The sequence below is a fragment of the Apis cerana genome, linkage group LG7 (assembly GCF_029169275.1).
Source record: "Apis cerana isolate GH-2021 linkage group LG7, AcerK_1.0, whole genome shotgun sequence".
In the NCBI taxonomy this organism is placed as follows: Eukaryota; Metazoa; Arthropoda; class Insecta; order Hymenoptera; family Apidae; genus Apis; species Apis cerana.
In genome coordinates this window covers 1,045,442-1,059,295 of record NC_083858.1, presented here as the reverse complement: position 1 = coordinate 1,059,295, position 13,854 = coordinate 1,045,442, and the positions used below count along the sequence as shown (strand labels likewise).

Here is a 13,854-nt window from a genome sequence, read left to right as displayed (position 1 = left end):
GAGTTTACGAGTTTTGCCGCTGCATGACGCAACTCGAGCAACGATTATGCCGCTTTGCGAAATACCTCTTCCATCCACCGCCTCTCTCTCTCTTTCTTTCTCCCCTTTCTCCCCTTCCCGTCCCCTCTGAATATATATAACGATGTAATTTGATTCGTTTCGCGGGGAAAGAAATTCGAAAAGGAATCGTCCGGTCGATAACAGCACTGTCTATTTCTTTTCGACTCGATTCGATCATCCCCGCGACTTTCCATGTTACTTTATTTACAAATCGTTTCCTCCTGCAGGCAAACGTTAAGACGTTAAGATTGATCTTTTTTGATGACAACTGAAAAATTGCAGCCAGTTCGATTCCTCGAAACGAACACGAGAGAACTCGAGAGAGAAAGAGAGAGTGTGCGAGAGCGAGAGACTATTGCGAGCACGGGCTCTGCGCTGAAACAGTCTGTCCCAATGTACGGTCCGATGATTTTTTTCCAGACGATATTGAACTCGATGCACAAGTATCAGCCAAGGTTTCACCTGGTGCGGGCCAACGACATCTTGAAGCTTCCCTACTCCACGTTTAGGAGTTACGTTTTCAAGGAGACGGAATTCATCGCGGTGACCGCCTATCAGAACGAGAAGGTGAGTCTCTGCTATCTTGCTTCCGGGATTCTCTTCCTGGCAGGAGAGGGGGGAAGGGTGGATCCGTTAGAGAGAGAAACTCGTCAGTCTGGCTCGACAGTTTGGCCAGAGACTCTCGATCGAACTGTGGCCTTTTGTCGTTCGGGAGGGAAGTTTCGCTCGAATGGGAATAATCGACTCCTGTTCTTTTTTTTTTTTTTACCCGCGGAAGATAGAAAAGTTTCGAGGTGGAAATCGTCGTCTGGAGACTTTCTCGGATTTTATAGAGAATTTTTTCCCTGGAATCCGCGAGGGGAGGAATGTCCCTCCTCCTGTTTCTCGATGGATCGATACGCATAGGATTAATTAATATCCAATTTGTCGTTTCGCGACGAAGCGTTTATCCGTTCATCTCTCATTGTCCAACTTTTTAGAGATTATGCGTGTAATTACACGAATTGATCGAGGAAAATGTTAATGCGATTTGTTCTCTCGAAGGCAGCCAACAGATAATTGGAGGGATATTGTTATCAGAAAGAATATTCCGGATACTGCGAATTGCATACCGTTACGCGTGTAGATAAAATGGAAGGGTATTTTGCGAGTCGAATCCGAATCATCCCCGAGCAAAGAGAAGAAACTGTTGGATCGAGAATTAATCGGAGAAAGCGAAAAGGGGGAAAAACGATTCTTTGGCCGATTAATTAGGATCGTTTCTGGTACGAACGGCGATGGTATTCGCGGAAGTATCGGCGGTTCCCGGTATTCTCGAGGTGGCGCTCGCGCAAAATGGAGCCCTTGTCCGGATTTTTCGTCACGCGATTTCTCTCTTTACCGTTATCTCCGCTGCTTCCCGGTATCTTGCGTTGCTGAAACAAGAAATATATCGGCTTTGTGGATCTTTTCGAGCCCCTCCGCCTTTCTCGAAACCCGTCCGGCTCGTTGTTTCGTGGGATCGCCGATTCCTCGTAAGACGCGATCGTTTCGGGATTCGAGGATTGAGAAGAAGAAAGAATTGCGGGGAAATATAATCGGGCCACCTTTTTGGAACCTGTTCTCCTTCATTTTTTTTATTGCAATTGTAACAATTAATATTCCGTTGGAAATGGAAATCGATGTATTTTGGTAAATTATTCTTCTTTTGTTGCAGATCACCCAATTGAAGATCGACAACAACCCGTTTGCGAAGGGATTCCGGGACACGGGGGCAGGGAAGCGCGAGAAAAAGTGAGTATCGCTTTCAAAATTTCATCGAAACGTATTATATTTATTTCCGATCACAGAAGAATTCATCTTTCTTCTTAGACAATTTTTTCAATTATAATTATTCTGTTCGATTCCATTCATATTGTATTCTGCTGCCTGCACGATAGAACACCGTAACTTTTTCGCTCACAAATTTAACGAATTAGCCTGAAATCATCCCAAAATATCGAGTAAAACGAAGTAAAACGGAAAAAAAAAAAAAAGAAAAGAGCAAGCTGGATCGAACGCAAGGTCATCGATAACCCCTTTCCTCGAATCCCATTCGATTTCTAAATGCAATTCCCGTCTTCTAGATGGACCTAATTGATCGGCCGAGCTTTTCATGTTCGCCCCTCGATCCCGGCTATTAGGTTGAACGGATTCAGGGCTCGGGGTCAGCCCCCAGGGCCGGGGCTCTCTTTCACCCGGCCTCATTTGCACCCCGCTCCGTCCATTTGTATTCAATGTATCGCTGCTTTACGAGCTTACGCTGGCGAGGGCTGGTCGGGCCCCGTTTCAATTTCATCCAGGCAAAGGGGGGAGGTTCCCCGCCCTCAAGCGCATCCTGATGACGTTAAGTCGGCCTGTAACGCGTATAAGCCTCGTGTCGACTTTGTTAACCTCGCCGTGTGTACGACGCCGAGCGAAAGCCTGCGTTAAGCCTCGCTAATTCCGCGCCTTCCTTGCTCGTCAACGATCGTCAAAGGGGTGAAAGAGTCGCGATGACGCGAAATTCGAGGAGCTAATTAGGCGAGATGAATATATGGAGGTGATTACGAGGAAAATTTGTTGTGAAACTTTTCAAAGAATCTTACCGTTTAATCCTTTCTTTATTTCCCAACCGCGGTGAAATTTGCTCGAAGCTGGTCCGAGAGAAGGGGCGCGGTTCCTTGGATAAATGCTCGGTGATGGAAAAAGCAGAGGGAGGGGGCGAGGAAATTCCGCGGAAATTGAAGCGACGCCCGACACGCCGTCCGGATAAAGAAAGGGCGAGGTTAATCGAGAAAATATGCAAAGCAGGGGGCGCGTCGTGGCGCCGCCTAATTAGAATAAGGGTTAGTTTTGGCTTATGGTTTCGGTTAAGGGTGGCCGGATCCCATCAGGAAGCCGCAGAGAGCCAGGAGATGGAGTCGTGGCGGCGAGAGAGAGAGAGAGAGAGAAGGAGAGGAGGAGAGCGAACGGGGTTGGAACATAGCCAATCATCGGATTAGCATACTGATGCTCAGGGGCGGCGCTGTCGTTAGCGTGGAGGGTGCCACTCGGTGGCGGCTTTGAATTTTATATCGCCGTTACAGCCAGTAACCGGCGTATAAAGGCTCTGGTTTTCGTGGTGGGGCGGACCACTTCCGGCGTGCCAGGCCTCTTCTCTCTCGCTATTCCCTTTTCTCTCCTTCGCACGGCCACCTTTCTCGCATCGATAGACGATACCTTTCTTTCTCTCGGTGGGATGAAATGGGATTAAAATTGATCGTCGTTCGAAATGATGGAGAGATGCGTTCAAAAAATTAAGAGAAATGGTTCCGAGTCACCGTTCGAGAAAAGGAAGGAATTAAATCGTGGAAAATAGAGATAAAAATCAGCGATACATCGTAATTAATAATTTACCGTATAATCGAATCGAATACAAAACAGTAACGCTAAATTATTCTCACGTTCCGATTCGACTCGATCTTCTCGAGTCGCGAAAGGATGAGTCAACGAGTTCCTGACAACAACAAAGATTCGACGCGGCTTATTTCATTAAGTTTTTAACCGGGCAAACGCCGTTGGAGCGTGGCCAGTCGATTCGTCATGCCGTGGTGGTTAAAGAAAAAAAAGAGAAAAAAGGAAAGAAGAAAAAGAGAGAAAAGGAAAAAAGAGTAATATTTTTCTCGGGTAAAATGGGGAGGGAGGGGAGAAGATAAAAAGGGTACAACTGGGCCCCGGCACGGCTCGTTGTCACGTCATTTATCAAGGCGCGCGCCGGAACGATCGTATCGTGCCGCGCGAAGAATCAATCTGTCCGAGATTTCCACGCTGGTTTCGCGTTATTAATCGCCACGCCTCGCCATTTGTTCCGTTTACGCGACATTATCGAGTCCTTCGTGTTCCGGTATGGATTCGTGACTCGAAATGGACAAATTTAGGGAGGGAGGGGGCAGTGATCACGAGTATGTTAATACGCGACAATAAATCGTGTCCGCGATTTAAATAAAGATAAATCGTCGAGGATATACGAAATTTTGATCGGTAATTGGTCGGGTAATTGATACGATCGTCAATAACGCGAGTAGATATGGGATATCGATATGCTCGAGCTTCTTTTCGCGAGAAAGATTTCGTCACGTTCGAAAGTTTAACTGGAAATATCGGAATAAATATTTAAAAGTTTTTACTTCTTTTTGATGCTCCCCATTTATCGGACGATTTTATAACGATCGTATCGTCTCTTCCATCCCGAAGTGGGCTCGTCCAATCGATCATAATTTTTTACTTTCACGAGGAAGTCGAAGGTTTCTTTGACGAAGTTTTCGAAAAGTAAGGAAAAAAGAAAAGAAGAGAGGAAAAACAGTTGACCTTCTGTATCGGCATATAAATCGAAAGTTAGATGGAGATATTCGTGAAACTTTTTATCTCTCGAATCGATCGTCGTCTCTTTCGACAATTTAACGAACGACTCCTCGATTCAACTTGAACGATGTAAAGCCAGTAAATTTGGATTAATAACAGATACATTTCGAAATCGATGATAATTCGTTCCTCTATTCAAAAGATATATCAATCATAATTCAAATCAAAAGGAACAAACGCATAAGTTTTTTAAAAACTTATTATTCGCCCGATCAATCGAAAATCCCAATGGATATCCCACCCCAACGCAAACCTTTTCCATGCTAAATTCCGCGACACGTCACCTAGCATTCAGAACGATCATCGTCAAGTCGAAAACCACTCGAATCCCTCGCTCGTGCGTTTTCGAGAGATAGAAAATAATAATCACCCCGTCCCTCGCCCATCCAACGAGTCATCGTGCATCCTTTTCATCCCCCTTCTTCCCATTCGATCACACACACACACACACACACGCATATCCGACCACCGTCAGAAAGACGGGTTCGACACCGTCGACGATCCATCAAGACGGTTCACCGTGAATATCGTTGACAGGGAATATTTGATGACGGGGAATATCGCGAGGTGTGCGCGAAAAAGCGCGGCCAGGAGGATGAGAGGGGGATTGGAGGACAGGACGAGGAGGAGCCGGGTGATTCGAGGGTGATTATGGATCCTCGCCGATCGCGTCAAAGGGGGCAGAGGAGTTGGGGTGGTTTTTTTCATTATTACGTGTGTGAACGTTTCGATCAGACGCATCAGAGGAGGAGGAGGGGGAGGGGGCTCGATCGGTGGTTGGCTACCTAGCTAGGTAATTACGAGGGAATTATGCCGGGACCTTTGACCCGCTCTTTTTCTCTAACGAAGTCAACGTCACAACCCCCTGCGTCGGGTTGTTTAAGGAGACGAGGAAAGGGTGGATGGATGGATGTTGTGGGGTGGATCGGGATTTTGATCGAGGGAATTGTGCGGGATGGGATGGAAGTGGTTTAGGCGGCTAAGATCGAATTTTTTTTTTTTTTTTAGCCCTTTGCACCTCTCGTGGAACTTGGATTCGATATTTATCCACGAATGGATTCCTAAACTCTTTATATGTCAAGTGTGGTTAGATATTCTTTATTTTCTCAAAGTGGAGCTCGACGGTCGTGGAGATGGAAATATTATTTTCAAAGGTTCGAGCGAAGATGAGTTTGATTTTTTTGGTATTAAACGATTATTTCTTATTTCGTTAAGAGATTGAGAGAAAGAAACAACGATTTAGACTTTAATATTCGAGAAATTACGTGAGATATTAAAATACAAAAATTTTCTAAGAAATTCAAATCGTGTGGAGTTGTTGGCCAACAAGCCAGATATATTAAGCAGGCTGGATAGTCAGATTGGTAAAATTGGAATAAGAGAGTTACGGGGCAGAATGTATAAAGTATGATTTCCAATCAATCAGGAGCGATTAGAATTATGGCATTTCTCGATATCGTCTTGTCAATTTTCGATAAAATCAATTGGACCAATTGAAAGAACCGAAGAGCTATTTTCTGGGATATCAATTTATCTATTAATGTTTTTTTTTCAGAGCCAATACTCGTTGCCTCACAAAATTCTATAAATTCTCAAATTTTCTGCGAACGTTGGAAATTGTGACGATAAAAATAGAAAGAAATACAATTTCATACAATTTTCAATTTACAATGCGATCAATTTCCTGCATAATTATCAATGGACACTTGAGAAGCAAGCATAATTCGGCAAAATGGGCGGCAGATGTCGGTCGAATCGATTATTCCGGAGAGAAACCGATTCACCGATCTGTGTCCAACGCTTTGTCTAACCTGGTACCTGGTTTCTAGATCGAAGAGAATAACGTGATTGTTCGTAATTTTAAATAATTATCGAACGAAAGAAATGGATGTTGATTTCGTTTCTCTCGACTCGATTCAAGCGCACACGTTGAAATGTAAAACGAAGCGGTTGATAACGACGCATGTCCGGAAGAAAGGCGAATTTTTGAACGAGATGACGATTAATATTGCACGCGTCGTTTCGTAAGATAAAACGCGGATTAAATCGTTGTTTCTTTTACGCTGCACGCCGAGATTACGGTTGTAGAGATAATGGAGGGCATTTAGAATGATAAGGATGTTGAAATCGCGAGCAAGTGGCGTGAACCAGTTGGAAAACTGGAACGGTCGCGTACGCGACAGAAGCACACCTAGTGAATCCAATTACCCGCTTCATCCTGCTCGCGTGTAAGTGCAAATAGCGGGATCGGCCGACGAGATACGTTTCACGGATAATCATGCGATTTGCGTTTGCATCGGGTATCTCGTTCCGTGATCGAGATGTTTAAACGAACGGGAAACGAAAAAAGAAAAATAATCGGAGAGCGTGTTCTCGCCGGATTTTTAATTTAAAAATTTCGATAGAGTAAATTTAAACTTTACCTCGGATTTATGAAAATTTCCGTAACGAGGGGGATCGCGGGAAAAAGGTACGAAAGGGATGGGATTATTATTCGAATATCCCGTTTAGCGTTTCTCTTTTTCTCCCTCTTTTTTCTCCCAAGCAACTCGCGTATTGTTATTCCATTTCTCCGAGCGAAAATCTTGTTTTTAATAATAAAATTACACAACGAAAACGTTATTGTCTGGCAAAGGTCGAAATCGAGTAGAATAAAGAGCGAAATGGATGGAGAAACAAGAGCATTAGTCCAATCTTCGAATACTTTCTTCGAAATAAAAAAAAGCTGTTACTTCTGTTTTCCAAACGTTGTATAAAAATTGCGCCCCGGCAAAAGTTATCTCCATAAGTTGGAAAAGAATTGGCTCACCGAATCCCATATCGTCCACGTAAATTATTGATTTTAACGTATTTAAGCATGTCGGAAACCGGAGAACCGTAGAGCGTAAGTAACACCCTTTCCAAGCTCATGGGTTCATCCGTACACCGACAATGTGTATATATGTCATCGTGAATCGTCCCTCCTTCTCCCGCCCATCGTTGGCTACGAGCGCGGGGTCTCTGTTTCGCCCGCTCGTCGTTTTGCCGCGTTTGTGTCAGTGCATTGATCGCATTATACGGTATTAAGGTATCGGTAAGCTCCTCGTTACATCCGGCTTTCGAGCGGCTGTAGTCCAGATTTACACGATACTTACCTTTGCTTAGATTATTCGTTGAAATACGCTGATTTGCATCCTGATCGTTCGTGAAGGCTTTATCATCGTGGTTGTAGTTATTTTAAGTGGCGAAGCTGGAATTACAAGTTGGATTCCTTTTGGGCCTCGGTCATCAATTTTAATCTCTTTTTTTCTTCTTCCTCCCCATAATTTTTCCACGTTTTTCTGAATTTTGCTCCGCTCAACGTGCGTGACGAGCTCGCGATCGTCGTCACATTTGTGATTGGTGGGGATTTTTGGGAACGAGCCACGGGAGAAAAATAATAATTTTCGTGATCGATGTTAAAATGGGACGAATATTTGTGCAAACGAGGGTTTGGTTTCGTTTGATCTAACAAATAAGAGTTTCAAGCGTCGTGAACTTTTTTTTTTTCCATCGTGTTAAAATGCGATCGATTAGAAATAGTTGGTTTTTATTGAAAAATAAGCAAGTTGTTATCCGTCGACAAGAAAAAAGTAAAAAGATTCGGTCAAAATTTCAAGATGTGGAAAGCTTTCATAAAATTCTGAAACGTCCAATGCTCTACGTTTTCGAGTTGTTCGGTGAATCGAGAAATATCGATACCTTCGAATTCGACTATTTTAATTTTGATCATCGTCGAAAGTAACGATAGTTTTCAATTGCTAATTTTTTCATTTTCATTTTGAAATTTCTTAACGTAAATTGAAAATGAGATTCGAAAGAAAGAAAGTCGAAGCTTTTGTTATTTAATTTTCGTAGGATACTTTTAAATAATCAATCCTCGAAACGTTATATAAACATTACTTTATCACACAATTTTCTACATCAACATTTGTTTCGTTCTGCTAGAATCGATCCTCTCACGCGTAATCAATACCCTATTTTACCAACACACATTTACTAACGATAATGCGCGGTGTCCCTGTGCTCACGCGCAATTAAAATGCCTGTAATTTGTCAGAGGTGCGAAACAATTTGATTAAAAGCTGAATCTCAAAGGATCCCCCGACAATGTAACACCCTGTACCCAATTTTCAAAATACTTACAATTCTTCCCCTTTGGAGCGCGGAAAACTAACTTTCAAAATTAATAAAACGAAACCATACGCATATAATCACCCTACACTTTTCAAAAACCTGTTAAATATAATACAATGAACGCATTGCGTACGGAGATACGTCTCTCGTTTAAATGTTTTTACTCGAGGAATTAAAAACACTCAATAACGTGGAATATCATTGCACGAAGAAGAATGCGTATATTCCTCTCAAGCGTCACTCGTTACAGTTAATCGAGGCGAATAATAATCGATGGAAATTTCAAAACGTGAAAAAGTCTATCGAGACTTAAGCATACTTTGCACGAGGGCAGATTTCCCGTACGCAATGTGCCGAGCCCATGCGTGTGTGCATCGGAAAGGGAGCCTCGAAAGATTGCTAACTCCGCGTCGTTGTTGCAGAAGGCAGGCGCTGTTGACGGTGTCAGGTGGCGGTTCCCGTCTGACGACAGGTGGGCCAGCGTCCCCCGAGAAGCGTCGCTCGTCCAACTCCGTCAACGACCTACTGGACGACGAGGACAAACTGCTGGACGTGGTCGGGCCCGACACGCCGCACCCGGCCCACCACCAGCGGGAGCGGGAGCACTCCCGCGAGCGGGAGGACCGAACGAGCGAGAGGGGCGAGGGGAGCGAGTCGTCGGGGTCGGAGAGCGGGGGTGGAGCGGGCCCGACGGGCTCGGAGGGGCCCAGACCGGACGTCTCGGTCGGTCCGCCGCTTCATCCGCCCCTGCTACCGTACCTCTACCCCCCGGTGCCCGGCCTGTACCCGGGCCCGGGCCCCCTGATACCGCCCAGCCCCCTCGGCATGCACGGCGGAGTGACCCCTGGCATGCTGTTCAACGCGCAACTGGCCCTGGCCGCGTCCCAGCACCCGGCCCTCTTCGCCCACTACCCTCACCCCCTCGCCAGCCCCCTCCACCAGCTCAAGGGCCACCGCTTCGCCCCGTACACCCTGCCCGCGCCGTCCCACGGCTCCGCTTTCGAGACCGTGACGCCTGGTAGCAGGACGCTCAGCCCGAGGTCCCCGCCGCCCAGGCCCCCGACCGGCTCGCCGACACCGACCCCGGCCGGCCTCGCGTCGGGGGGCAGCTCCGCGGGTGAATTGAAGTCGATCGAGAACATGGTGAACGGGCTGCAGGAGAAGAGGAGGCGCAGCCCGAGCCTGACACCCGGCGGGCACAGGGGGGACGCGGACGCTGGAGGGGGGAGTCCGTGACAGGAGAACGAGCCCGTGACCAGCACGAACGATGACCCCGCGAACGAGCAGCTGATCGAACCCTGCGAGCCCGAGCAGCTATCCGGCGACGAGAGGGAGCCGGACTCAACCTCCGAGCCGTCGTAGCGGGGGAGAAGAGGGTCGTCGGTCCGCGGCTCCGCCGCCATCCGTGCCCCGATCGGTCGGGACGGGACGGGTCCGCGCCGAGGGGGGACCGGACGAGGGACGCTCGAGATAACGAAGTGCAATTTCAGCCCGGGGGTCGCGTTTTCGTCGTCGCGGGGGCCGATCCCTCGGGCCACGCCGCCGCCGTCGTGGCATCGCTTCCCTGCGAGTGTGTACATAAAAATGGCCGGGATGGATGGACGCGGGGCCCGGCCTGTGGACGCTGCACGAGGTGGACTGCGCGCGATGCTGGTGTACATTTTTGTTTGCGGGGCACGGAAAGGGGTGGGGGGGCGAGCGTGGCTGGAGGACGGGGCTGGGAGAGCTCGCGTGGGCACGGTCGAAGCGAGGAAGAGGGATATTTCGAGACCTTTAACGACCGATAATCGATCGATTCGATCATCGTTGGGATTATTTCTTTGGAGAGCCACGCCACGCTCGAAGTGATTCGAAAAGTAATCGGGAGGAAGTCGTGAAAGTGGTAAACGAGGAGCGAAAGAGTTGAGAACGAACGATACAAGCGGAGAGTTTTAATGAGGGAGACATTGCAATACGAGAGCAGCTCCTATACATTTGCAGCCCCTGTACATATGTACCCTAGTGATATTATATTATATTATATATATATATATATAAATATAAATAACTACTCTCTGTATTAATTATTAAATATAATATTATATTAATTATTAGAGAGACGTAAACGACGCATAAACGCACGCTGCCCGATCGCGCGTCGATGCCCTGGAAACTAGTGAAAAGAAAAGAGGGGATAAATAATGGAGACGATGAGAGAGAGAGAGAGAGAGAGAGAGAAGGAAAAGGTTGTGAAACGAACGAGAACGAAGTTACATTCGATCCTGATAGAACTTTCGTCGCGAGAATCGTTTCGTCGCGCGTGATTCGAAATGAAAAGGGAAAGGAAAGGAAAAATCGAGCGTCGTTCCTCGATTCGCGCCACAATGGGCAGCCTCGTTCACGAACGTTTCGAAAATTGAATCGGAACGACACGTCGAAAAATCTCTCTCGGGGCTTTCATCCATCTCTTCTCGACGTCGTTGCTTCGAAAAATGGAACACCGCTCGCCCTTCCCACCCCCTTGCGTCCCTCCTGTTTGTATAAACGATCGATGTAGATTACTCGCGGGAATCGTCGTCGTAGAACATCGAGTTTCACGGTAACTCGAGAGAGAGAGAGAGAGAGAGAGAGGGCGTGAAGAATCGTGAAGAGAAAGTGACTCGAGACCTGTGCCGTTTTCGAAACCCGAGGATGGATCCCGCGATTCGGTTGACCCTTTGATCGAGGATTCTCGATCAAATCTAATTCGATGATTGAACGAAGAATGGATCACTGAGCGTTTCATCAGGGGTGAGAGAGTGCAATTGCGTTTTTTTCGTAATGTACGAATACGTAAAAATGTAAAAATTATCTTTCTTCGCGGTGAAGAGAACAAGAGAGCAAGTTCTATTCATGGGCTCCCTCTTTGATTTGATATTTCGTTTTTTTTTTTTTTTTTTTATTTTATTTTATACATAGAAACGGGACGGATTGTAGTATAAATTGTGAAATTTTTTTTGTTACTTATGTTGCCGTGTAAAGATGCGAAGTTGTAATTAGTTTCGATCGAGCTGATAAATGTTAGCGGTTGACGCGAATAATTAATTGCGAACGATCGTGGATCGTAATCGAAATATTACTTCTAATGTAAATGTGTACCATGTAATGTTCCGATTGTACGAGACGATGAACCGTAGTTAGATTGACGAATCTAAAGCTATATAATTATTCTTCGATGGATTCTTTTCGTTTAATTATTATCTTGAAACAAACTCGTGATACCTCCGTCGTGTTTATTGTATGATAATGTGAATACTTATATATCTGTTCCTATTTCTTTTTTTTTTTTTTTTTTTTTTTAATCAATCGATGCTATTTTGCCAGTTACAAACTGTCACTATGATAACTTTTAAAATATTTCTTTTTCCTATTTAAAATTTTAAATAAATGAGTTAAATGTTTTTCCATTCTTTTTTTTTTTTCTTCTTCTTTAATCGCTTTCCTCATATTCCATTTATTCTGTTCTTTTACAGTACGAATCGCAAATTCCAAGAAGAAAGGAAATATTCCAACGTTCCTCCCCCTCGATGCCTAAACGCATAAGAAAGAAAAAAAAAAATCATCGAGAAAATTTACAAGCCTGTTAAAAAATGATATTAAAAATTTTGAAATTAAAAAGTATCTTATTCAAAGTGTACGGAACAAAAAAGTATCGAGATCAAAGGGTTAACAGCGTTGAACTCCACCAGAGTCGACCGATCGAGTTTCATTTCCGTGACGGAAACTCGTTTTCCTCAACTCCTCCGTTGCTTAAGATGCTCGTAATCGTATTATTGTCCCGATGTAAATGCGAAGAAGAATTCGAAATTGTACAAAAAATAGAGATGATTCGAGGAAAACGACCACTTTTCTCGATCGAAACGAAAAAACGAAATCGCACAGGAAATTTTATTTAAGTGAAAATGTCGCTTCCTCGTCTCGAAGAGCCAGAAAATATTCGTTGAATGAGAAAATCGCGAAACGAAACCGATAAAATTCGAAGATAGACGAGAAAGTTGGAGAATGATACAATTGCGCGGTAATCGGGGCGCGGGTCAGGGCCGTATCGTCGAGTAACGGGGCCCTGCGACAAATTGCGATCTTTCCATTGAAGTTCCATGAGAATCTTGCTCAACCATCGATCCCGTTTTGTTTCTCTCCGTATCTTTATTGCGGTTATTTCTCGAAGCGCGTTGCGTGTGTGCGCGGTTCTGTGTGTGTTTAGAGAGAATGCGAGAAAGAGAGAATGAGAGAGAGAGAGAGAGAGAGAAAGAGAGGAAGAGAAATAGGAAAACACGTTGTCGAGAGAAAAGCAATAAAATAAATGAAAAAAAAAAAAAAAAAAAAAGAACAAGTGTAACTCGAGGAGAATCGAAACGATCTAAACTAACACGAGAATCCGTGATATTCCGTGGCTTGCATTGTGTATTGTACACCCATTCAATCTGCCTCCCTCCTTCGCTCCTATCTGCCAGAAACGCCCTCTATGATCCACGTGACTAAGAATTATATGTATATATATATATATACATATAATTAATTTAAAAATATAAAATTGACTTTTTTCTCTGTAATTTTTCTCCCCGTATCGTGAATACAGATCTTATTTTGCACGAAAAATATTAATTTTAAATAGATGCGATAAGATGAGAAATATTTTAAAAAGTAATACATCAAGCAAGATCAACGCAAAGTTTCGTTATTATTATGAAATTTTGATATTAATCGATTTCCAAGTTTCGTAATTTTCATTTTTCTTCGTAACTTTTGTTAATTTTTGATCGAATACACACATATATATATATATATAAATGCAAGATAATCAAGACGTGGAAAAGTGAGATTTGACAAGATCGAGAGCATTGACTTACCGAAGAAGCTGCTCCATGCTTCGTTCCGTAACGGGAAATCACTTGATACATCAGAGTCGATGAACCGGCTACTTTCATCGGGTTATGTTCCAGGCAAGCGATCGATGTCTCGGCAAAAGGAACAAGATGGTAATCCACAGTATCGGAAATCCATTGGTAAAGTTGACCTAAATAAGAACCACTAAAGAACCAGAGAAGATTCACTTTATTCGTACGCGCGCAAACGAATGACGCAACGCGAAAGTCGAACCATCTGGTGTCGAATCTAATAATCAATGTCAATCACGTGACTGATCTTGGATATAATAAATAGCGTAGTAATCGTTGTCACGTTGTGGATACGGTTGTTCGGTCTGTGTAAAATACGGCG

The 13,854-nt window shown here is 44.6% G+C and overlaps 1 protein-coding gene across 3 annotated transcripts in view; it reads left to right on the top strand.

The window, feature by feature from the left end:
• The window catches only part of LOC108002492 (optomotor-blind protein), a 92,404-nt gene extending 79,381 nt beyond the window's left edge, over nt 1-13,023 (top strand). Inside the window, exons 5-7 of one of the 3 annotated variants that reach the window (XM_062077517.1) lie at nt 481-627; nt 1,757-1,833; nt 9,039-13,023. In XM_062077517.1, the coding sequence (XP_061933501.1) occupies nt 481-627; nt 1,757-1,833; nt 9,039-9,852 (1,038 nt within the window). In that variant the 3' untranslated portion in view covers nt 9,853-13,023. The remainder of the gene's footprint in view (nt 1-480; nt 628-1,756; nt 1,834-9,038) is intronic. The other 2 variants (XM_062077515.1, XM_062077516.1) reach the window with 2 other exon arrangements.
• The last annotated feature ends 831 nt before the right edge of the window (nt 13,024-13,854 follow it).